General features: G+C 40.6%; 1 protein-coding gene across 1 annotated transcript in view; it reads right to left on the bottom strand.

The window, feature by feature from the left end:
* The window catches only part of ANKRD22 (ankyrin repeat domain 22), a 294,066-nt gene that overhangs the window by 69,679 nt on the left and 197,358 nt on the right, over positions 1-27,029 (bottom strand). The window contains exons 2-3 of the mRNA XM_078641011.1: positions 21,537-21,728; positions 6,112-6,219 (exon numbers count right to left, since the gene is read on the bottom strand). Of these exons, the coding sequence (XP_078497137.1) occupies positions 6,112-6,219; positions 21,537-21,728 (300 nt within the window). The remainder of the gene's footprint in view (positions 1-6,111; positions 6,220-21,536; positions 21,729-27,029) is intronic.

The following is a 27,029-nucleotide window of genomic DNA, read 5'->3' as shown; positions in this document are numbered from 1 at the left end:
ACTTTTCCTTATTATTTATTCATAGATTTTCCTTGTACTCTACATACTTCCAAGAGCTAAGCTCCTTCATTACAACTTCTTTGAATGAATCACCAAGTGTTTACCTGGAGTCAGATGAGCAAACGCGTGTCTACACCTGTCTCACAGCCCACACGGCCCTACATTTCAGGGCCAGATTATTAGTAAGGCGCTGCTGGGAGTTGATATATCCAGTGGCCAGAATTAAGATGGGCAAGGTGTTGGAAGCGTGGCTGAGGGAAGGGCAAGATAAGCCCTGCAGGAGAATTACGTGCTTGCCTTATAAGAGTGTGAGATGGAAGCCGGTGACCTGGACCGTGCCGCACATGCAGCCCATTCGCAAAGCAGTTTTGCTGAGAGGATATTTAAGGTTAAGTGTTCTTTGCTGAGTTGGATGCATTGTTGAGTGCTGCACTTTCATGAATTAACCTGAAGCTTTTCCTCCTAAATCGACATCACAAGCTGCACCTTAAATTTCTATGTCTCAGATTGCACATCCAAGGTCTTCTAAGTGGTCCACTGAGCAGTGATCTTACTTTCCAGGTAACTTTTCTCAGCACAGACATCTCCTTTCGCGCTACCTCACTTATTTGAAATGCTTTACAACAAAGTCAGTGATCATTCATAGATACACTAGTGTCAACTGGACATTTCTGGTGAAGGAATTACCCCAACGATTTCCTATCCTCTCTGAGTCACATATTAATCTTGATGCAATTAGGATTATCTGTGTGGTTTTTCCTCTCTATTGACATGTATGGAATGGATTCTAACATGTACTGTTGATATTACATACAATATAGGCCTGGTGGTATGCTAACATGGACCTTGTTCATGCATTAAATGCTTTGGGGTGAGTGGTGAGTGGTGAGAGTGGTGAGAGTGGTGAAAGTAGAGGGTATGAAAAGCAATCCTGCTTGTTTTCTAATTAAGAGCTGTGTAAATTGTGCAGTTAATAAAATTTGTGCTTGGTTACCATTTTTTTAAATTTGTGCTTGGTTACCATTTTTTTAAAAATTGTGCTTGGTTACCATTTTTTAAAATGTGTGCTTGGTTACCATTTTTTTCAGAGACTCGAGGCTGGAGAAGTAAACCTTCAATTCTCTGATAATCCTTGATCAATATGGCAGGTGAAATGTGGCCACAATGAGATATGACCTTGTAAATTCTGTCTTAAAGGAAAAAAGAAGACGAGTAGCAAGGAGCTTTTGTATACTTCGTATATTGTGAACGAAAAGTATTGTTCGCTATACTGTTTAACAGCACAGGAGCCAAGCATGAGACGAGGGCATGTTTTACATGACTTGGAATAATATTATCAACATACCCAGAGGGTGTGGATACGCCCGCATGTGACTCTTCACCCCACAAAACACTGCCTACCCCTGCAACCGGTCCTAACTTTGGCAAGACACTATGAGCCAACAAAACCTCGCTCCAAACCCTAGTAATCATGTAGGGTGGGCAGGTTTACAAACTTTGTGCTTACTCTTTCCCCCCCACCCGGTGATACTCAGTCAGGAAGAGGCCGGGCACGCCCTTCCTTACTCTTATAAACCCTCTCTAACTCCGTCCCTGCCCACCCACCCCCAATGACCTATCCGCTACCATGTCCTGTTTGCGCACAAAGCACACTGGGGGAAAATGGTCTGCCACCCACTTCCCCGGGGGCCATCATTGAAAGTAGCTGAACATCAATTACATTTCACCATATTATAATGCAAGTATTAAATGTAATCTGTCAGTAGGCTTTTTTTTCTGTGGCTTGGTTTGTGTAAATCGTAGTTTACAATGGAATAAAACTGCAGCCAGGATAATACCGAACTCTCGTGCCAAAGCTGGCCGTGGGCAGCTTTCTTTACTGAAGGTTTGTTGGTGTCCTTGCCTTGGAAACATTTAAGGTCTTTCAGAAATCTCACCCTGTGCAGGCACCTCATATAGGCATTATTTTTGTACAATCTTCATTCACACTATTCTTTCAGTGTAGGGGCACTGGAGGTTGGCACATTTTTAGGCATGTCTAAAGACAGCGTTATTTGTCTCTCAAGAGCTTATGTGATCCGTAGAGTGAAAGGAGAAAATGGTCCTTCTCAGCCATTGGCTTTTGCTAGCATCATTTGCATATTGATCAGCCCAAATGTATAAGCAATTGGTCATGCAACTACCAATGGTAACAGATGATTTTGTCCTTAGCCCAGCACAGGGCAATTTAACTGGTGTAGTAGTCAGATAACTCTATAGAAAATAGCGTCCTATTTTTTCCTATGGCCTGTGCGGCTAGGATGAACGTGTGTCCAGAATTTACCTAAATAATACTTTAAGACTTCTGTAATAGTTACTGTGAGCTGGGCTGGACCTTGGGCGGTCAGACACTCGCACTGTATCCCCATAGCAGATATATATTCTGGCTTATACTTGTTATTCATTTACTGACATCTGCATTGTATATGAATGTTGCATTTTTTTTAATTTTGGGTTTTCTATTTAAATCAGTGCCTACCAGATGTGTTGCTATTTTTCCTTCATTTGCTTTACATTTTTAAGTTAAAAGTTTTTTTTTCCCCTTTGGTTTAATAGCTTGGCAGCAGTTCAGGTTATTGCCAGTAGGAGGAAGCACTGCTACGAGATGAGTGGAGGAAGCAAAGACGACAGAAAACAAGTTAGAGTGACTTCAGAGCTCTGTTTGAACTCATTCCATCGATGGATGATGGGTGGGCGATAGACTTGGCAGCATGATAGGAGCTACATGGCTCCAGTGGAAGAAATAAAAAGTTGAGCAGAAGAAATACGGCTCACAACTCAATAAGCTGTGGAAGTGGCACCAGAAGCAAAGGGGTAAAATTTGCAATAATATTAGATGTGGAAAGACCTGCTATGTCAGAGGAAATAGTTGAAAAGAGAGCAGATGCTTACAATCTATATTTAATAATAATAATAGCTACTTTACTGATATTTAATATGCAAGACATATTTCCTTATAATATATGGGTTTCTGCAATCCCTGTATAAATGTCCATCTCTAATTTCTTAATAATCGGTGACTTGTGACACACCCAATCGCCAATTATAAAGAAAAGACGTCAGAACTTAAATGTAATAAGTTGTTGCAGCCGAGTTCTGGCACAATGCCTGTTGCAGGAGCCAGCAGCCGAGATGAAACACAGTTCAGGTCATGGAGAAGCTGTTTAAAGAAATGAAACATTGCTTTTCTTTCTTCTGCTCTATTTTTCTAGCATACAGTGACCAGCAGAAAGAACATGTTTGCTTTTTGCACTCCTTAGATAATTATGGAAAAGTTAGAATTTGTATCCATGTTCCTAACATTTTGCATTACTGCAGCTTTTTTTTTATTTTTTTTAAACCTGACTTGCATTAAAGTGTTTCTAATAACTTTTGGCAGCAAATATCTAACAGGTTTTTGATGTGTTCAATTTTGCACTAGAGGTTGTATTTGTACTTTTCATGTCCGCAAATATGCTCTCTCTTTCATACGAAAGAGCTATCCACCAAGTGGTCTATGGGAAAGGTGATGTTGTGCCCATGTATTATATGGGATGAAGTACCCTTCCGTATATGATAAGGATATTGAAAATCACCTCGGAGTTCCATAACCTTATAAAGGGACTCGGCCTTCTGCCTCATTCCTCTATATGGTTATGGAACTCCTCTGTGAATTGCAATATCCTTATAATGTACGGCAGGGGGTACTTTATCCCTTATATAGTACATTTGAAAGTCGCATTTCTTAATTAACTCGTATGCATTATTTAGTTAATACAGGCACATTCTGATATCAGGCCGTGCCGTAATAAGAAAATGGGATCACTAATCACTTTTTCGATGCATTGCACTGAATATATTCAGGTCTGGTCTCACGAGCCGCATGTTTTTTTTTATTAAAACGAATAAAAATACGTACAGACATATAACCATCTTTCAAGCTGCCCTTTTAATCCATTGCAAAAAACACAGTTGATGGACAGAATGTAGAACAATGTCATACATTCACCCCAGTACAAGGATCAGGGCCTAAATCCATCATTTTTTTGCACTCCACACCACCCTGGGTTAGACACTGGCTATATGCAAATCAGCTCTGACCCTGTGCCTCATGGGAACAGTCCAGTCCGAACTACCAAGCCATGTCTTTCCCAGACCGGAATTAAGCATCCAAGGACCGGTTTCTGGCTATCAGCCTTCATCAGCCTGGATAGCTTGACTCCAGTGGTGTGGAGAGCCTGGGACTCATGTCTGAGCATACCCAGCCCACTCGGGGTGAAAAGCCAGAAACCGGTCCTTGGATGCTTGATTCCGGTCTGGGAAAGACATGGCTTGGTAGTTCGGACTGGACTGTTCCCATGAGACACCGGGTCAGAGCTGATTTGCATATAGCCAGTGTCTAACCCAGGGTGGTGTGGAGTGCAAAAAAAACGATGGATTTAGGCCCAGATCCTTGTACTGGGGTGAATGTATGACATTGTTCTACATTCTGTCCATCAACTGTGTTTTTTGCAATTTTCACCCCGAGTGGGCTGGGTATGCTCAGACGTGGGTCTCAGGCTCTCCACACCACTGGAGTCAAGCTATCCAGGCTGAATGAAGGCTGATAGCCAGAAACCGGTCCTTGGATGCTTGATTCCGGTCTGGGAAAGACATGGCTTGGTAGTTCGGACTGGACTGTTCCCATGAGGCACAGGGTCAGAGCTGATTTGCATATAGCCAGTGTCTAACCCAGGGTGGAGTGGAGTGCAAAAAAAACGATGGATTTAGGCCCAGATCCTTGTACTGGGGTGAATGTATGACATTGTTCAACATTCTGTCCATCAACTGTGTTTTTTGCAATTTTCACCCCGAGTGGGCTGGGTATGCTCAGACGTGAGTCCCAGGCTCTCCACACCACTGGAGTCAAGCTATCCAGGCTGAATGAAGGTTGATAGCCAGAAACCGGTCCTTGGATGCTTGATTCCGGTCTGGGAAAGACATGGCTTGGTAGTTCGGACTGGACTGTTCCCATGAGGCACAGGGTCAGAGCTGATTTGCATATAGCCAGTGTCTAACCCAGGGTAGTGTGGAGTGCAAAAAAACGATGGATTTAGGCCCAGATCCTTGTACTGGGGTGAATGTATGACATTGTTCTACATTCTGTCCATCAACTGTGTTTTTTTGCAATTTTCACCCCGAGTGGGCTGGGTATGCTCAGACGTGAGTCCCAGGCTCTCCACACCACTGGAGTCAAGCTATCTAGGCTGAATGAAGGCTGATAGCCAGAAACCGGTCCTTGGATGCTTGATTCCGGTCTGGGAAAGACATGGCTTGGTAGTTCGGACTGGACTGTTCCCATGAGGCACAGGGTCAGAGCTGATTTGCATATAGCCAGTGTCTAACCCAGGGTGGTGTGGAGTGCAAAAAAACGATGGATTTAGGCCCAGATCCTTGTACTGGGGTGAATGTATGACATTGTTCTACATTCTGTCCATCAACTGTGTTTTTTGCTTTTAATCCATTGGGCTGTTGAAGTGCCATTCACATTTTATTTCCACCCACTACCGCATACAGCTTAGACCAATGAGTGAGCCCATTTCTGTCACAGGGCCTCTTCAATGACGGCATTTTGCTTGCGCACATCCACCTAAAAAGTAGTCCTCAAGTGACAATGCTATTGGGCCAAACACTGCATTCATTTCTACTTTTTATTTTTGAGATCAATCATTTTGCACTTATTTATTTATTAGAAACGTATGTAAGGCATCTTTCGATGGCGTCATTTTAACTTTTTTTTATTACTTCTAAACTTGTAATGCCTATTAGATATTTTCGATAAAAAAAAAGAAAAGCAATCAGATGCTTGCTAAGGTGTGACCTATTGGCTTTATGAATGCTTGGTATTATTGGCTGCGCCTGCGGAGTGATGGCATGTGATTAAACACTGGTCATTCAAATAGTCACTTCATATACTACAGAACAACATACTTTTAAGTCGAATGCTTAGCAAGTAGCCTTTATTTTTGTATATGTAACTGCAAGCAAAATGTGATAGTTTAATAAGTGCTGAGGGTGCGTTACTTGACTGTTTCCAGACGGGCACTCACTTACCATGATGAGGTAGCCAATGAGCAGCACGGGCATCAAGATAATGATCAGCAGGTAGTCAAGGAAAGTAAACCGTTTCCTCACAGCGTAGTGCAAACACGTCCTTTCTTTCTGTAATCAAGGAAAATACAGCTTGTCAGCATGCACCGTGCAAAATACACTGCTTCTTTTGACATTCTTCCACTATGTAAACTGCTACTAAGCACGCCCAAGGTCAAAATTTAGTTAGCGAGGACATATCTTGTAGAACGTGTTTCCTAACATCAGTTTCGCTCCCTGGTGACAGACGCGCCTGCCAGAGAATGAAAAAGGGACAGAACAAATGGAAATTAGTATCAAACTAGTGAAGTATGCTCCTGAGGCTATCCCAGGTGTGTGTGTGTGTGTGTGTGCGTGTGTGTGCGTGTGCGTGTGCGTGTGCGTGTGCGTATATATATATATATATATATATATATATATATATATATATATATATATATATATATATATATATATATATATATATATATATATATAAACACAAGCTCCTCCTCGAATTTCGCAGCGTTTCAGGCAGCAAAGCACGCCGGCAAACGAGGGAGACGGACCACAGGAATCAGCAAAGATGGTTAATTGTTGCAACCACACAGAGAATAGCTACGCGTTTCAGGCTAACTCGCCCTTGTTCACACTGCAACATTACAACAAAGAAAATGCTTTTTAATATTTGCTAGAATGCGTGTACACCCACTCTTAGTGACATCACCTATCACATGACTAAAAAAGTGAAGAAATACTACCACTTGTAGTTTTACAACATTAATTTTGCACACTTAACTTTCAGGATAAATCCCAATGTGGCAAGATTCGCAATTACAGACAAAGGTAAATACTAATACACGTTTTAAACAGATAAGCTAAAACTGTGTCTAGATACCTATTCATACAGCTGGTAAATTGATTTATAATAACTGTATAAATACATAATTATGTCTCACTCTAAGACCCTAAACTGAATGCGCCTTCTGTAGTCATAAACTACATGTGCCAAATTCAGCAAAGCAGAAATAGATGAAAAAGTGCAATTAGATTGTGCAAATATATGTGCACAGTAAGCAGAATAAAGTGCAATACTGTCGACATCAAGAGATAAGATCCTTTTCATCTTAAGAATATCTCAGATCCCTGAGATATAGTAACTTTATATTTCCAATGAATTTCATCTACCTCTTAAAAAAGATCAGTAAAAAAGTATCATAAAGTTAAAACCCACAACCTATAAATATGAATAAGTAATAAATATATACACAAAACACAGTCCAAAACATCGATGCAATATTGTATAAATAGTAGTATAATAAGGTAGTCAGAAAATACATCCTATCTTTGAATATAATATTACAAATATTTACATCAAGGAATAACTAGTGGTCATCACAATAAATATGTTGACCAGATAGATATAGATACAGTTAAAGTCAATTTAGATAAGAAAACTACATTCTTGACAATGTGGATAATTAAATAGTCATTGCAAATCACCAACTCAACCTCCAATAGGGAATCTAACTAAGAGGGAGTGTGTGTACTCTAGTGGTGGTGCGGACTTGAAAGTAACTTTAGGTAGTCTACCAGTAGAAAAGACCCTTATAAAATATGGTGCATCTCTTCTATATTGTTTCATCCATTGGGCCAACGGCTATCGAATTCAAGTATCATTCTAGTTTCGAGTTGTCTTAGTAAACGTTTGCGGTCACCCCCTCTTTTTAAGTGTGGAATAGCCCCCACCACAAAGTATTTTAAACATGATAAGTCATTGTTGTGGACTCTTCTAAAGTGGCGGGCAACCGGGTAGGCCGGATCATTGTGTAGAATCGCACGTAAGTGTTGTAGTATCCTGACATGCACCTGAAGCTTGGTACTTCCTATGTATTTTAGGCCACAGGTGCATGTCAGGACATAGACGGCGTAATCGGTTTTAAAGTTATAATTGCCATTGATTGGCCTAGGATCAACACAAAAGGGGGTGGAGTAGTAAGAAGTGTTGATACCAAACTTACAAGCACGACAGCTCGAACACTTGAAAAAGCCTTTAGAGGGTTGTAGCCAAGGAGTTTTAGATTTTAATTCTGGGGCTGCTTTATCTAAAATAGTGCCCATACCTCTGGCCCGTCTGAATGTAATAATGGGATTACTTGGTAGTTTAAGATTCAACACATGGTCACTTTGAATGATTGCCCAATTCTTTTTCAATATAGCCTTAAGTTTTCTGTCTTTGCTACTAAATGTCGTTATCATACGTGGACACTCATCCCTCAGCCCAGAAGGTACCTCCAATGCCAAACCTTTCAAAGCACTTGGAAACAGACTTTCTCTAGTTCTAGATTTGGCCTTTGCTATGGCTTGGTTACGGATGGTGTCCGAATAGCCTCTAGCTTTAAGTCATGTCAACATATCTTTAAGACAAGACTCAAAGTCAATTGGAAAACTACAAATCCTCTTCAGCCTCAAGATCTCCCCATATGGTATGCTAGCAATTGTGTGTTTAGGGTGCACACTGGACGCATGGAGAGTTGCGTTCCCTGCTGTGGTTTTTCTATGCAGGGTCGTATTGATATTGGACTCAGAGATGTAGACTTCCACATCAAGGAACTGTATCCTATGTTTATCAATGTGGGCAGTGAAATAAAGATTGAGGGAATTGTTGTTGATGTTTTGTACAAATAGTATGGCCTCCTCCTTGGTACCTTTCCATGCTATAAAGATGTCATCTATATATCTCAAAAAGCATTTAACATTATTATCCATCCATTGGTGGTGTTGAGAGGCGAGGACCTGTTCCTCCCACCAGCCAACGTGCAAGCACGCATAGCTGGGGGGAGAAACAGGCCCCCATCGCTACTCCTCTCAGCTGCTTAAAGATCTCTTTACCAAATAGAAAATAATTGTTGTATAGGCACCACTCTATGAGACACAAGATGACTTTGTTGTGCTCATAGAGGGAGATTGGTCGTTTGGTCAAGAAATGTTTAATGGCAGAGAGGCCGTGTACATGGTCAATGCTCGTATATAGCGCTTCTACATCAAGCGAGATTAGCCACATGTCTTGATCCCAAATGATATGTTGTATCTTGGCTAAAAAGTTGCTGGTGTCCCGTATAAAACTGTAGTTACCACATTCCATCGCAAGAGGAGACCGCTGTGGTGTTTCAGAGAGACAATGTAGTCCCGGTTTAGGCATTGCCCCACCACAGTGTTTTTTTTCTTCAAATTTCTGTTCTCGATGAGGGAATTTCACCCAGTTAGGACTGGGACGGGCAGACAAACTTGGAAGTAATGGAGCTCAAAAGCGCCTTTCCGTGCCCGGCCCACCAGGTGTGTCCTCAGTGACCGTGGGTACTAGGCAGGCCCTGTCATGCGCCACTACTGCAATACCCCAATCAGTGTTCGCGTGACTGAGTGTCATTGAAAGGGTCTTGTTCCTCGAGTTTTACCGGCGTGGGTTGACATCCATAGAAATGCGCCCACCACAAGATGCGCAATTTGGAAACTATCATGACATTTATTAAATTACAGCATGTCTTATAAAAAAGAAAACTATTTTCCTTGCCCCCTTTCAATTGTGTGTCTTTTCCTTTAGAAAGCAGACCCCTCAAAAATCCAGAAAGGCTTGTCTGTGTCCAGCACGGGAGGCATCCATGGCTTAATCTGCAAAAGAATAAGTGTCCTGGGCCCAAAGTGCATCTCAGAAGCTTGCAGCCAGTGCCGTTGAGTGCCAGGATTACCGATGCCAATGCTACTATTCTTGATTCCACCTCATGCCACCTTATTTAACCCTGCTGCTTATTTTTTATTCCTGCCAAAAAATTGCCCCTTGTCACTGTTTCTCTTTCGCTAACTCTTCTTTTTTGAAACGGAACAAAAAACTATGGGAACCCATAAATTGGGGGTCAAGGTGTAGCAGAGGAATGGGGGTAGAATCAGCAAGGAGTCATGAAAAGCAGAGTCTGAGAGCGAACTTATACATTTATTATTTTGAAAATCTTCTGCAAAGAAACTGGCAACAAGGACAAATGTGACAGTACATCTGTTATTGCTTAATTAATTGGTCACAAAGAGGCAACAACTCTTTTCCTCAGATTGTTGCAGCTTATAAACTTTGTAGACGTCAGGGCCATTAATACCAAATTAAGTTAACAGGACTCATGCAACTAACCATTTAGGCATGACACATGGAATCAATCGAGAGAGAATCTGATACTACAAAAGTAGGTTCAACAGATATCTCAGCTGCATTTGCGCATCAATGTAGAGAAAATTACGAAATGTCGGAGGATTCAAGGTATATTTTTGCCCGATGAACCCAGATACCAAGGGAAATTTACCATACCCAGTTGTGCGACAAGTTCTCCAGACACATACTCAAGTCCACCGGAAAACATAATTATTCAACCGTGCTGTTTTCTGTGTAATTTTGAATTCACAAAATTTGCCCCATATTCCACCTGCTTCTGCAAAAATTACAGATTTCAACAAAAAATGTCTAGTTCAAACAGATTGACGATTTTGGTACATCAGTGTCATACACTGCATAAAAGTTAAATGGACACCCTTCATGTGCTGATTTCTGTTTTAAGGTATTCTGTTCTTGCTTAGTTATTCAAACAGGTTAAGAATAGCAAGCCCTGTGGGGACGTGGCTTACGCGCCGAGTTAACAAGGTGGACCCGCTGTGAGCTCCACATTGACGCAGGACTCCGACGTACTTTTCGAGGGGGGGGCGTGGCTTGCACGCCCAGGTAACATGGCGGACCCGCTGTGAGCTCCGCATTGACGTAGGACTCCGACGTACTTTGAGCCTCATATCCTGGTCTCCCAAGCGGTGAGTGACAGACCTGTCTTGCGGAAGATGCAGTGAGTCTGGATACCGCTTTTGGAACAGATTACTGCCATTTATGAGTCAGCTTTAGTCCTGCGGTAATGGTTTTCCTCACAGAGACGCGCGCAGCCTCCATTTTAGGTCGCTACGCTCGCGTTTCTCTGCTCTGCCAAGTTCTGCTGTTTTTCAGTGATGGTGGTTCCAAAATGCTACCTTTCATTCATTTCTGCCGTTTTGCAGCGATGGTGGAATCAAATTACCACCTCATATTACTCCTTTGCATCAATCTCCTCTGAGAACTGTATAGCTCGCACTTACGACGTTTTCTCCATGCACATGCTAATATATTGTGAAAATGGAGCAGTTTTCTTCTCAAACAAAGCTATCCTTCATTATTTGAGGCGCTCCACTTGAAGTTCATCTGTTATTCTTGCTCACTGGAGGTACTTTCAACTTTTTGTCTCATTTGAATGAACTGTCATTACGACCTTCTTATCTTTGAATTTCTATGGCATTTCTTGGGAATTCTTCTCTTTTAATCCAGCTTTTTGGTGATTTCCTTTGCAATTTGAAATGGCTAACGATCTCGACACTGCTAGATCTTCCTTATCTGGTACAAAACCAAAAAGGCATAAAAACGATCCGCCTTCTCCTATTCTTTCCTCTCAGAATCCTGTTTTGGACTCTATATTGGATGAAGTCTGTGGTCTTCAACCCTTTATGTCCACTACAAATGAAAAACTAAAACAGATTGAGGAGAGATGGATTTTATGGAAGGAAAGGTACTGGAACTTGAACAACGAGTTAGTGACATACAGGATGTCTCTGCTGTTGCGGTCTGAGGTTAGCATGTGTGGTGTTTCTCTTTTCTTCTCTGTTTTCTGGGTGGGACATTGCGGGCGGGAACCACTGGGCGGGACATTGCAGGCGGGAACCACTGGGCGGGACATCACAGGCGGGAACCAGCGGGCGGGACAGTGTGGACGGGAACCAGCGGGTGGGGGAGTGTGGACGGGAGTGGTGGGTGGTCCTGTTGTGGCAGGAATTCTATCCTGTTAGCGGGTAGGTTGAGAGAGGTTCCCATCTAGCTACCGGCATTGTGAGGGGTGGAGGGGTGGGGCCTCAGTCCGTATTTGAAGCCCCTGCTCACTGCTATCATTGCTTGGGTTCTCTTACGGTTTTTGGTCCCGGAAGTACTTCGGCTCGGTTTTCCTGGCGTCCTGCTGTCTGGATCCCTGTTTCTCTGCTCTTCGGTTGTTTATCTTGTGGATTCCTGTTTTGCCCTGGATTGGATTTTCCTTTGCTCTTCTTGACTTGTCTGTTTTCCGGCTGCAGCAGACCCCTCGTGGAATATCATTTTGTCTACATTGGACTAAGTGGAGCAATATCTTGGAGGGCAGAACGAGCAAGATATATTTTGTGGACTATAGGAAAAAGAAATTTTCCATTTCTTTTTGGGAGAACATTATATTTTTTACTTTTCTTCAGTGCACTGAGATAGTGGTTCTGGGACTGTTGTTATTTACTACCAGCGTTTTTTTTTTGGTCACCCGTTTTCTGGAAGTGTTCCTTTTTTTCCCGCACATAAGGAGAACCTGGAGCTTATGGGATTTTGCCTGGATAATCTTTGGTAGATACCCTTTTCCCCTTCCTTCCTATCATTATTCAAGAAACCTCTGGATTGCAGAATTTCTTTAGAGCATTACTACACTCTGCTCTGGGTAGGTGAAGAATAAGGTGGAAGGGGTGTTACTGGGTGACGCTATATTTTGGGTCCATTCTTTTTCCTAATATCTGTTGTATTCTTTGTTTCTTCTTGCTGCAGTATGTTCCGGGTATGGAGATGTGGTATGCTTGCAGTTTAGAGGATGGCCGTATGAATACCTGTACTACCACCATTGTTGACGGTAACCGGTTCTCCCCCGGGTGCGTTGCCCACTCGGGTGACTATCATTGAATATTGCTCGGGGGTTAAGGCACTGTTGGGGGAGAATCGGGCCATCTTCGCTCCTGTGGTACCTGTGTGTTTGCAGGTGAGTGGGGGTCGGAACATCTGCAAAGATTCCCTTCCTAGAACAGGAAATTCATAAGTTAAAAATCCATACTGAGGATCTTGAAAATCGCAATTGTAGAAATAATTTACGCCTTTATGGACTTCCGGAAAATATTGAAGGTCCTTACATGTTATCATTTTTACAGAAATTCCTTCCAGAGGTCCTAGATTTTCAGGCATCAACAAGTCCCCTCAAAATACAAAGAGCTCATCGTCTGGGAAGTCAAAACCCTACCGCTACCAAACCACTTGGAATCATATTGCTCTTTCCGGAATTCACCGAGATGATGCACGTTTTGAAGGCTGTAACACTTAAACGTCATCTATTTGGTCGGGCCATAATATCTTCATATCTCAAGATAATTCCAATGCAACAAACGCCAGATGCAAAGAATGTTTTGCTTTACGTCCTCAGATGAAACATCTCAACATCCAATATGGAATCCTCCATCCTTGTCTCTGTAAAATTACACATGATGGTCGGTCACGTTCCTTTGATGATCCGGAAAAACTTAAACACTACCTTCATAATCTTTCATCTCATGGAATGGATACTAATATTTGACTTCTCTATATTTTAAGATTGTCAACTTGATTCCAACAAGCATGCTTACTCAAATGTTTTCTGATTATTATTATTTTTTCTTATATTCATGAGGTTCTCTTTTTCTCCTCTTCTTTGTACCTAATACGGTAGTCCGTGTCCTCTGGCGTCACTATGCTCCTCCTCTTTCAATTTCTTTTCTCTTTACAGATCTGGATGTTATTCCTTGATCTGTTTATTTGCTTCTTCCTTCTGTGTCTTCCCTCTTTTTTCTCCTTTTTTCTTTTCTACTCTTATCGCTTTGTCTCACTTTTAGTCTTGTTTTATGGTAAATGTTTTACTTTTAATAATGCGTCTTCCCCATCACATAATGAACAATGTCGTTCCTTCTTTTTCTTTGTTGATTATGCAATTTTGTGTTCCTGTTTCCTCATGTATCCCCTAATCCAACATCATGGTTAATGTGGTCTTGCGGATTGTACGTGGTCTAGGTCATCCTGTCAAACGTCAAAAGGTATTGTCTCATTTAGCTAAACTTAACACCCAAGTTGCTTTTTTACAGGAAACCCATTGTAATGATGTAGAATCGCTTAAACTCAAACGCCAATGGGTCAATCGAATTGCTTTTTCTCCTGCTATTGATCGTTATGGTGGTGTTTCTATATTGTTTAAAACATCTATTAATGCCCAAATATTGTCATCAGATTGTGATCCTCATGGTCATTGGGTGATGGTTGATGTTATCATTAACAAAAGATAAATGACCTTTTTCAATATTTATGGGCCTGTTAGACCAGATCCGGAATGCTGGCACTCTATAAAATGTAAACTATTATCTGTATCTAATTCTAACATAGTGGTTGGTGGTGATTTTAATAACTGGTTGGACCCCTTTTCAGACAGACAATCCAAATGCAAATTTAAACCAGACAAAACCCACAAATCATTCCAATCCGCCATTTCATCTCGCACCCTATTTGATACATGGAAAACGTGTAACACAGATACCTCACAATTTACTTTTTTTTCTCATGTACACCATATTAGGTCTCGTATTGATTATATTTTAATTTCCAAATCATTATTACCTTGTGTCCACTCATCTGAAATTAGTTCTATTTCTATTTTTATTTCTGACCATGATCTCGTCTTTACTTCTATTGATTTATCTATCACCACATGCAAACAAGGCCGCTGGCGATTTAACAATCACCTTTTATCAGATTGCACTTTTATTTCAGAAGCGACCTCTTTTATTAATGATTTTTTTGTACTTAATAACTCTTTAGATACCTCAATACACAATAATTGGGATGCATTTAAAGCATCCTTTAGAGCCTTCACTATTGCTTACTCTTCAAAGAAAAAAAAAGCTAATGAATGCTACATATAAAGAAACCCTAACACTACTCAAATCTTTAGAACACAACTACTACTCATTCAAATCCTCTTCATCACTACAAGAGTTAATTAAAGCTAAATCCATCCTGAATAAAATAGCTACTGTGAATGCCTGTAACATCCTCCTTAAGGTTAAATCGAAATATCACGAAAGCGAAAACAAAGCAGGGAAAATGCTAGAGAATTATTTAAAAATCAAATCAGAACGTAAAATTATCAGCCCTATTCACGCAAAAACGAATAATACACTCCTCTCATCTGATTCTGATATTATTAGTAGATTTCAATCATATTACAATCTCTTATACACAGAAACTACTAAGCCTTCGGAAGAATACTTTATTTCTTTTTTCCAAGATATTCCTAAACCTAAAGCTCTCCCAGATATCTTCACACCACTAGAGGAGGATATTTCTCTTCAAGAAATATCTGACGCTCTCAAATATTTGAAAAAAAACCGAAGGCTCCTGGCCCTGATGGCTTTTCAGTGGAATTATTTTTAGCCTACTCTTCAATTTTTGCCCCTAAATTATTAGAACTTTTAAATTCATTTTCATCCAATTCTAAGGCCTGTGGCACTTTTTAAAGAAACCCTTATTATTGTCATCCCTAAACCAGACAAAGATCCCTCCTTTTGCAAATATTTTCGTTCTATGTCACTAATCAATTAGGATTGTAAAATTTTTGCAAAGATATTAGCTTCCCGTTTGGAGAAAGTTATTCCTTTTCTCATTAAACCAGGTCAAGCTGGCTTCGTTAAAGGACGTCTAGCTTCTGATAATGCCACAATGTTTTCCAATATTTTCACTCTTAGTAAAAAATAATCCCTCTCCCTTAGCCGCATTTTCTTTGGATGCAGGAAAAGCCTTTGATCGAATTAATTGGGATTTCATGATACGCACGTTACAATGGTTTGGTTTTGGGCAAAAGTGTATCTCATATGTCAAATTATTATATATAAATCCAAAAGCATGTGTTTGTGTTAATGGTCTTTTTTCCCCATATTTTTCTCTCCAAAGAGGTACACGTCAGGGTTGCCCCCTCTCCCCATTACTTTTCTTGTTATGTTTGGAACCCTTCCTCGAACGAATTAGAAGTAACCCTCTTATTACTGGTTTTACTCTGAAATCCCACCAAATTAAACTTTCTGCATATGCAGATGATGTTCTTAGTTATATGTCCAATCCTGTTTCTTCTCTACCCCCCTTTTTACATGAAATCTCATCATTCTCTAACGTTTCAGGTTATATACTAAATTTCTACAAGACTGAGATTTTACCCTTAAACCCTTCATGCTATAGACATATGTTTGATTCTACCAACTTTACATGGTGTCCTCAAAAAAAGTAATATTTAGGCACATGATTTTCCTCTAACATTCGTGATGCACTATCCCATAACCTTACTGCTTTAAAACTTAAAATTACCAATTTGTTGAATTTTTGGTCACCTTTATTTTTATCATGGTGGGGCAGACTAGATGAAATTAAAATGATGATTGTTCCCCACATACTGTTCACATTGTCAATGTTACCATTCAAAATCCACAAATATTATTTTACGCAGATTAATTCTATATTTACTAAGTTTCTTTGGAATAATAATCGTGCACGCATTGCCATGTCCAAATTGCTTCGTCCGAAAACCGAGGGGGTGTCAGATTTCCTGATTTTATACTATATCATAATGCTTTTCTGATCCGTCAATTTTATGCTATGTCTAAAGACTATCAGGAGTTACCTAAACCTTCCTGGGACACTGTTGAATGCTCATTGTTCAACGATTTATCAGTACAGGATATTGTATACATGACTAATTATACTTTTATTTCCAAAAATCCAATTTTGAAATATTCTCAATATCTTTTACATACACTTTTCTTTAAGAATTTTGATAAATATCAATTATTCCTTGCCTCCTCACTATAGTTTAATAAACACATCAAATTTCATCATAAATCATTTTATTACAAACATTGGAAAGAAAACGGTCTTTTTTATGTCAATCAAATGATTGTCAATAATATGATCTTACCTTTCCATCAGTTGCAAGAGACCTTTAATTTACCTGATTCATGTATTCAGCAGTATAACATTTTAGCTCCAATACTCCAGAGATGTTTACAGAATTTCATTTCTCAGCTAATTCCAACTTCATTCACTCCTGATACACCCTTGTACCAAGTTTCTTCTGACATTATTCCCAGTGCCCTGTTTATATATAAAATGTTATCTACAGCTAAAAGCACACAGGATAAATCAAATATTGAGCTAGAATAGGAACAGGATCTATCCCAAACACTGTCTGTCTCTCAATGGGACACGTTATGGCAAAAACTCTTCAAGACATCCAAAGCTGCAAATATCACACAATCCTTATATTTTATTTATAATAGAGTTGTTATTACTCCACTCCTTTTATACAAGTTCACTCAATCAGTCTCATCATCTTGTTGGTCATGTCTTACTGCTGAAGGTTTTTTAATACATTTACTTTATTATTGTCCTAAGGTTCATGCTTTCTGGAAAGATGTATGGTCAAAATGTATATTGATTTTTTCTTATAAGATTCAATTTAACATTCACAATGTATTTTTTGGTTACTATGTCGCCTGACTTTGATCAAATTACCGCCAAATCAATTTTATTTGATGTATTTATTGCTGTGGCTTTTAAGGTTATATTAACATGCTGGAAAGACAACTCTAAAATATCCTTTTTACTTTGGTGGAATTTAATATGTGATGAACTTAGAATTGCTTTGGTGCCTCATGCTTCAATTCATTTACAAATTAAATCTGATCTACTATGGCTACCATTCACTACTTTTCTATCATCAGATTCACCTTCTTCATAGTTTCTATATTCAATATTTTCTCTTTTTTCTTTCTTTTTCTTTCCTTTCCTCAATCTTCTTCTTTTTCTATCTTCCTCGGTCTCTTGTTCCCTCCCTGTATCTTTTTTTATAAAAAATAACTTTCTTAAATATAGTATGCCTTCTCCTATTTACGCAGGTTCTTAGTATACCAGTACAAATATTAAGTCCTATTTTTATTATGTTTTATTTAGTAGTCATTTATTAGGACTATTAGTATAAGTGTTATACAATCTTTTAATCTTCTATCTTTAATTCACTTGTTTTATAGATGTTATTACTGTATACTTGTATACTCATATCTTTATCGGAACTGAATATTATATTTGTATTCCTGTGTTATTTATCTTTAATAAAAATTATTTAACACAAAAAAAAAAAAAGAATAGCAAGCCCTTCTTTGTCCACAAAAATGTTTTGCTTCATTAATCATGCAATTTCCCATGGTACCAGGTACACTGTTCTCAAAACATCATTTATTTTCAGATGGCTCGCAATGTAGATTAAAACCAAAAACTTTATAAAAATCCATTGTATTCATTTTTACAATGCCCCGTAGAAAGTCACATACATTATACATATGTAAAACAAAATATTGTTCTGAAAAGAAATTTCTTAATGGAAAAAAGTGGATCTGTAGATCTAGTGTGGGCACTGAGCTAAATCAAAATGCAGAACCATTTGCAAAGCATCCCTAGGTTAAACAGAACAAAAAGAGTAATTTTTATACGGTAAAGGGTGCACATATAGGCTTGTTTTCTGCAACATTGTATGTTTTAAATAAACTATTTTACTCTGGAAATTAGTGGGGCCAGTGTTAATAAAATAGTGTTATTGTGCTTCCATGGAAGACAATGGGCCACATGCATCAAGCTTTTTTCCGGTTGCAACGGCCCATTTGCGACAGAGAAAAAGCCCTATTCTGATGCATGAACCCATTTCTTTTCGCAAATTAGGTTATCGCAAATTTTTGTGAATTCATTTAGGGGATCTCAATTTACGATTCCCTAAAGACGATACATCAAGCCTTTCCTAAATGCAAACTGTGCATTTAGAAAATGCTAATTAGAATCAACTTCAAGTTGAAGGTAATTTGCGCATTCTTTGAAAAATGCACAAAAGTGCATTTTTGAAAGTGACATGTGTCCAACACATGTGTGTGCGCACGCCACATGTGCACACTTACCTTTTTGGGAGGGGTTCATCAGGGCGACCTTAGATCCATGGCATCCTTGGAATTGCAATCTCAATTTGCGATTACCAATTTGGTAACCGCAGTTTGCTAATGCATTGCCATTCATTCCTATGGGCCTAGGAATGAATGGAGTAACATTACCTAATAGCGATTTTCAATTTGCGAATCGCTAACAGGTAATGTTAAGGAATCACAATTTCTTTTGCGATTCCTACATGCATAAGGATTTGCGATTCCCAAATAGCGATTCCTTAAAAATCGCTATTTAGGAATCGCAAATCCAAATGTTGATGCATGTGGCAGTGAGTTGTTATTTGTTGATGAAAAAGATAGCAAATAGGATCTGGTGAATGTGTATACTCTTCTTTTAAGAAACCTTCGAATTCTGCATAGCACTGTAATCCTTTTTGTATCAATAAGTGTTTAAAAACAAAACAGGAAGATAATTCCACCACGAATAGACTGCATAACGCAACATCATGTGCACCGTCTTGCTTCTTAATTTTGCTATTCCTGCCACATAATCTGGTCCTCCATTGATGCATAATTCTAGTGACCCTGTATAGTCCTGCCACTCCAGCTCTCACAGGAGTTTAACAAAGACCTAGTCAACGTCTATCCTGAAACCTGAGTTCACTAACCATTAATAGCAAGGCATTGAACAGTAGAATCGTTTCTACTGTCTAAGAAATATCCACCAAGCCTCTGGAATGTCTTTCTGGCTAAGAACATCCTGATAAATAATAAATAATCCAAATTGGGTTCTGGATTTGAACCCATCAGTACCATAGAAGCAAAACGTTTCCACAGCATATGCCAAACAAAATAAAAATTAAAAAAAGAAACAAATGGTAAATTAGCTAGCTACAGAGCAACAGTCTGTATCTGGAGACAACTTGAGGGAAACTGTCAACTAGGGCTTACAGGAAAGTAGTCCATATTTATGTCCTTATGCTGAGGGGCTACTATTTTGTGTAACAGTTGATGGACTTGTACAGTTACCTGTTTTCTGGCCATGAGCCACGTCGAGCGTCTGGGATCTGTGATGAGGAGCAGGTGTTGAAGAGGTAACATGTTATTGATAGAAACAGGAAAACAGGGTCATGCCAAAATGAAAGCGCCCTTCTCTTTCAATGACACAACTGGAATGAATATTTCAACCTTGCATTATAGTACGGATGTACTATGAAGGACAGGACTGACTCACACAACAATCCCAGTTTTTTTAATGAAAGTTCATTTTCAAGTTTGACTGTGGGGAAGAGCTAGGGCTGAAAAGGTAAAGTGGAGAAGCCACACCTAATTACTGGACGCCACTTTGTTCTACAGGGGAGGAAAACCCAGCCATGTTCCAGGTCACAATATTGTTGTGGTAAGAACTGCCACATTACGTGAGTCAGTCAAGAAAGACAATTGTTCATTAACAATCAGTCATCATAGGAATCTCTCATCACTTACTAAACAAATCAGATTCACAGAGAAAGCTCAGTTGTATATGTACTTAGAAAACGGTAAAGTCTCCCTATAGGCATATGCTCCTCTGTGCAAAGTATAGTGGTTCAGGCAGGTTTAGTCAGGGCTTTAAGTTGGCTGAAAAAATGGGGGGGAGGAAGGGTTCTCAAAGGGGTGCAGCTAATGTAATTAAGGGTGTGGCTTAAAAACAGGTCAGCTAAAAATCTGTGCTTAGTATAGTGTGCCGCCCGAATGGTATTTTGTTGCTTTTGTCATTGCATCCCGGAATAATATACAAGTAACATTACACAACAAGCCAGGACTATTGGCTTTGTCAATGGGCGTTAGTCGCATAAGCTTCGTTTTATAGGATGTTGAAAATGATTCAGTTCTAATACGATGAGACTATGAAAGAACTATTCATAAAAGGCAGTGAAGGGTGGTACTGCTGCAGAGTAAAGAACTTTTTTTCACTCTGAAAGTGAGGGCAAAAATGTACAGCCCGATAGGGACCCGGTCCACTTAAATCGTTGGGTCGAGTTAATTACTAAGACACAAAGAAACCTGGGCCTAATTTACAATTTGGCAGTCAAGTACTTGGTCAAAAATGTGACGCATATCCTGTCCGCCATATTACACATGCCTTAGGATATAATGAACTTGTAAAATGGGTGGAAATTACATCCGTCACATTTGTGACAGAGTACCTGTCCATCAAACATTAAACCAGGACTTCTGTATGGTACTACTGTTCCTTTAATATATTTATCCCTACTAAAGAATTGGAGTGTGTGAAGACGATAGGTGCTGCCTTATCAATGAGCGTTGAAAGAGCTAATATTATGTACATTAAAAATTATTGGATCACATGTGAGCTTCTCATATACTGTAAAAGTGAAATAAACGTAGTAGAGCCATCATTCAGATTTTTTCGTCCATAGTATTTACTCTCAGACACTGCAGTACAATAGTACCGTAAAATATACAAGTCGTAGGGGTAAAGTCAATGGCATTTTAATTTAATGTTCGTTTTTATATTTATTTGACCTTACGTTATTTCTCATGTTCACATCTGCATTCCTATGGATGAGGTATCGGGCAATCCTTATGTGCCCTCTTCGGCAGGCACAGATGAGAGGGGTGTCCCCACCATAGCTGTCCTTTGTGTTCAGGTTGTCCTCATCTTCTTGCAGCAGCTGCACAACTTCATCCAAGTTGTTCTGGTATGCAGCCTGGCAGATGGGCTGAGGAAGGAAAAACACAAATGCTGAGGTAAATAAATTGTGTAAAGGAGTAAACACATGTATGATATTCACAAGTCGTACACCATCACCTTGTGACTACATCAGGATTCACTGCCACAAACAACAATTATCCCAATACTATGGGTTGCAACTACATTGACATGATTATGTTGGTGAGCGGACATTAGCATTATATCGCTTCAAAGGCGGAGATGCACACACTTCTTAAGACATAATAGATGTATTTACTGATTTGCTGTTTATTTAAAGCACATTTATCATCTTGAGACTACAATTTTGAAGGGGTGAGAGTTTGGAAACATGTGTTTGATATTCAGTCAGTCATGTGGGGTCGATGGGGCTAACCTGTTCAGACCTCACAGCCTTAGGGTGGTCTTTCCCAAACTTTTTGCCTGATTACCTCTGATTCTTGCTGTATTTTCTGGTTGGCCTTAAGAATCTGAGAACCTTACCACTGCTAACCAGTGCTAAAGTGATGTGCTTTCCCCTAAACATGGTTTAATTGACTTATCCACACTTAGTATATTTAATGTATCTGTAAGTCCCTAGTAGAGTGCACTACCTGTGCCCTGGGCCCGTACATAAAAGGCTAATAGTGGGTTTGCAGCACTGATTGTTCCACTCACACAAGTAGCCCTTTAAAACATGTCTCAGGCCTGCCACTGCAGAGACTGTTTGTGCGGTTTACACGGTCATGTCGACTTGCCATTTAAAACCCCTTGCCAAGCCATAAACTCTACTTTTATTACATACTAGCAGCCCGTCCCGACGTTGTCCAGGTATGAATTGCTGCCGGCCAGTAGCATATTGTTTTGTAGGATTTCGTTTGATAGCATTTCTTATCTGTGACAGGCCTGTGAAACGCTCCGATTCACAGTGCACTGCTGATGCACTTAAGAGTGCGCGTTCAGTAGTGTGTGAACTCGAGTTTCCCTACTTTATTTTTCCTTGCAATGTTATATAGCGCGAACTCGACAACATGGCATGAGCACAATTTACATTACAGAAGAACACATTCATTTGTGGTAGGCACGGGGAGACAAAGCGATTTTCCTGGAATCACAGGATGTTGAGCTGATGCCGAGATTCGAATGTAGCTCCCCAGCTCTAAAGTTCACAATTCTAGAACTTGTGGTGGGAGGTGTGTCTAAAAGTGTACGTTAATTGTGTTACCCCACCGCTATTTAGCGGGTCCCGTTTCCAGGGAGGCAGGGGGCAGTGAGCGCCATCTTTGTGAGGGAGGGGAACTGTGGGCGCCATCTCTGAGCGTTCTAGCGCTCAGGGTGAAGGACTGGACTTTTAACAGTACCAGCGGTGCCAGGGAACAACACCTATAACCTTCATGGGATACCTGTTTCGGCGCACAAACTACAGAGACACGGGACACTTCCTTCGGCGTCAAAGATCAGCTTTTATTACTGCAGGGAAACAAGAGTCATAAGAAGTACATGGAGTGTAGGTTCTGAGAGTCTGCTTCAAATTGTATTGTAGGTCGCTCTCTTTTATACAGAATGTTGCCATTGCATAACATGTGGAAAAAAGATTACAATCCGGTTCCCACAGTAGTTTTCAAAAGGGTCGCTTTCATGTGTTCAGAATCCCGGAACATAATTACAATAGCCATGCCGGTTCCCAACTGTAAAAGTACATCTTCCCACCATTAGGCACACCCATTAGAGTTGTAAATGACAAAGAAGGAGAGACAAGAGCAGCTGCAAGGAAGTCAGACACGTGTAGAGAAAAGAGTGTGGGGGTAATATCGGAAGCATGATCGTAGGATCAAAGAGTTGGATCCCATCGCCTGCAAGGCTGTCACAATAGGCCGGTACGGCCAGATTACCCTCAAGCTGAGCCATCTGCCTTAGCTGTGTCATTCCTCCGGCCATAAAGACGCATGAAAGGAATATGCGTCTTCCGCAAGGCTTGGGAACGAGAGGGTCAAAGGGGCGAACAGTTACCTGCTTGCTGACTACGTGAGGGCAAGAAACAAAATGGATGCCGTATCTAAAATGGAACCCGAGGGTTCAGATAAAGAACATGTAATATTAGACGAACCCTGGCAGGTAGTGTAGCGAAAATTCGCACACTTGCCGAACTCGTCATTTGCGGTTCGTAGATACCAAACTCGTCCATATTCGGTAATGCCCAGAACATCATAAAAATTTTTACGGAACCTCAGACGGTCCTTTTGCCCTCATGTAGGCAAGCACTAGTCGGAATCATAATCGATTTCGATACTCATCAGATCATCCAGATGCTGTTGATACATTATTCTATCCTTCAATGCTTCTTTGGTGACAACAGGCTGTCTTATACACGTCGTAGCACAAAGGCCACATAAGGCAGGACCACATTGCACACAAAGACAACATGAGAACAGAAATGTCACAACAACCCCTATGATCATCAGAATCTTCCAACCCCAAGTCGATATCAGACCCCAAAACCATCCCAGAAGTGTCCAATTTCCTTCGTCCACGTGTATGGACTCCGAAATTTTGTGCAACTTAGAGATGGCTTGATAAACTGTCGGAGCGTTATCAGGTATGAATATGCAGCAGCTCGAATGGATGACTTTACAAACCCCACCTCTATCTGCTAGAACGATATCTAGAACCATACGGTTCTGCAACGTCATCAGTCTATCCACTTGGAGCTCGGTTGTCAAATTACCAAGGGCATTTGCAGTTATGTTGGCAGTTGATTCCACTACACGAGTTAACTGCCTCAGGTTCCTGCTATTAACCATCGGTCCCCAGAACGGTAGGAAACCCTTAAAGAAGTCTCCCGCTTCTTGTCCGGAAGTATCTTCTTTGCTAACCGCACCTCTTACAATTCTAGTTCTGTGGTAATCAGAGGCCACAGTGAAAGTGGGAGGCAAAAGATTCGCAATATAGCAGGTACCCGAGAAGTCATGAGGTAACCACATATAAGCTCGATCATAACATACAAAGTAAGTACCCTTGGCAGGCAGGAAGACAGGGGAAGAGAGCGTCGGTAAGACATACGTCTCGGTACAAGCACTCTCCCCAAACTGAGCTCTCGGATTTCGACCAAGACCTTTCAAGCAGAAATTACCAAGGTGAGGTACAATCCATATCGGTGGCGAGCTTTTAAGCTGCCTCTCACCCACTGATAAGCTGTACTCAGCCTCACTTAGTTCCTTATATGCTCGCACCTTTTCCTCTGGGATGAGCGATGCGTCAAAAATATCTCTATCTAAGTCTGCAATAGCTCTCGCCAGAGTCTTGTGGTACGGGCCAGGACCAGAGTTTGCTGAGCGTGGTTCTCGATGGGGGTAGGAATCTAGTGCGCTACGGAACATAGTTTGTAATGCTCGAGCTGACCCTTGTGCACTATAAGGCAGAACTAAGTACGGAATACCCTTATCCATGGTATGTGGCATTAACCCACACACCCAACAATTGGTAGTGTTTACCACTAATTGATGCTGATGCAAAAGTTGGATAAAAGAGTTGTTTCTGAATTCTGCACGTCTGACTTGTTCGTGTTGAGGCAAAGGATAAAAGGAATGTGGAGAAACAGTAGAAACGAAATATTGATCATGAGATGGAAGAGTAGGTGTAGCAGAAGACAATAAGAACTGAGACCCATAATATATTCCTCCTACCAATAGCATAGATATGGTGAGAAACAGTATGATTACTTGTGAGAGAAACCATTTTGTATGACATATTTTCTGTAATGTAGATCTTTGCGCCAACATTTCTTCTCTTTTCGACAGCTTAGACAATGATGATTCCATCCCCTAACGACCGTCCGCGACGTTCTTGACGCACTTCGTTCTGAGTAGCGGTTATCAATTCCCAGGAGTTCCCAGAAATTGATAATAGAAACCAACCTTGTGTCGGTAGCTGCTAAATAGAAGGAAGTACCCGCACGGCCTTACGGTCAACCTGGATGGTAGGTTCTAGCTAAATAATGTTCTTGGCTGTACGAAAAAGAAAAAGATACATAATATATAATGTCCACTATTTTCAGAGCAATGTAGAACCTAGAAACAAAAAAATCTTTTTATTTATGGCTTGTTCGTGGTCGAAGAAAATATCGGCTACTTCCAGGGCGAGTCTGATCTTCAAACAATGGATTGGACGGCAAAGGAGTGTTCAATTGTTCAGACAATTGTTCAACAGTCGAATTTTCCAAGGTTGACGTGGAGGAAATTGTTTGAGAGGAGTCAGCAACGGTGTCAGATACAAGCCGTGCTTCGCTGAATGGAACGAAATGCGGTGGAGTGTCAGTCTCAGATGAAGAAAGACCTCTTCTCATCCAGGTGTCCGACGGCAAAGGAAGCGGGACTCTTTTGGTATGGGTAGCGTGTACCCAGTTCCGGCGTCCGTGTAGTCGAACCGCCGTCCTCGTAGCCAACTGTACTTGAAACGGGCCCACAAATCTTGGTTCTAGGTTCCGTTTTCGTCCGTAGTTTTTAACGAGGACCCAGTCCCCTGGTTGAAGTCGATGACCAGGACCCTCTGTTTGTGATGGCAGAGACTCAAAGACCTGTTGATGAATCAAACTCAATTTAGCAGTCAGATCATAGAGATAATCAATCAACATAGGGTATTCAATTCTGTCAAATTCCTTCGGTCTTGGAATTCCCCATACATTAGCAGGACGACCGAACACAATCTCATATGGGCTGAGCCCTACTCGAGAGTGTACAGTTGCCCTGGTCGACAGGAGAGCCAGAGGCAAAGCGTCGGGCCATGATAAACCAGTTGTTGCCTGAATTTTAGCCAATTTCAGTTTTAAAGTGCCATTATATCCTTCCACCAATCCTGCTGATTGTGGATGGTTTGCACTATGAAACTTTTGTACAATCCCTAAACCGCGACACACACTCTTCATCACACTCCCAACAAACTCACTTCCGTTGTCCGACCATACGACCCGAGGCATTCCGTAGCGGGAAAAATACTCTTTGAGCAACATTTTTGCCGTGGATAAGGCCGTATTATCCTTAAGGGGGTAAGCCTCAATCCACCTAGAAAATGCACACACCACAACCAACACATACTTCAAATTATTACATCTGTCCATGTGGATAAAGTCCAACTGGATAACTTCGAAAGGGTACGTAGGAGGGGCAAAATGGCCAGGTGGAGTGGGGGTGCCCTTACCAGGATTGTGCATCAAACACACCATACAATTTTTAACCACTCTCTCGGCACACTTAGTAATCCCATCATTCTTCCATACATGAGACAACAACTTGCATATGCCTTTCGTGTTGATGTGTGCCATACCATGAGCCATTGT

The sequence above is a fragment of the Lissotriton helveticus genome, chromosome 5_1 (genome assembly GCF_964261635.1).
Source record: "Lissotriton helveticus chromosome 5_1, aLisHel1.1, whole genome shotgun sequence".
Lineage (NCBI taxonomy): Eukaryota > Metazoa > Chordata > Amphibia > Caudata > Salamandridae > Lissotriton > Lissotriton helveticus.
Note: the sequence above shows the minus strand (reverse complement) of the source record. Positions and strands in the feature narration are given on the sequence as shown.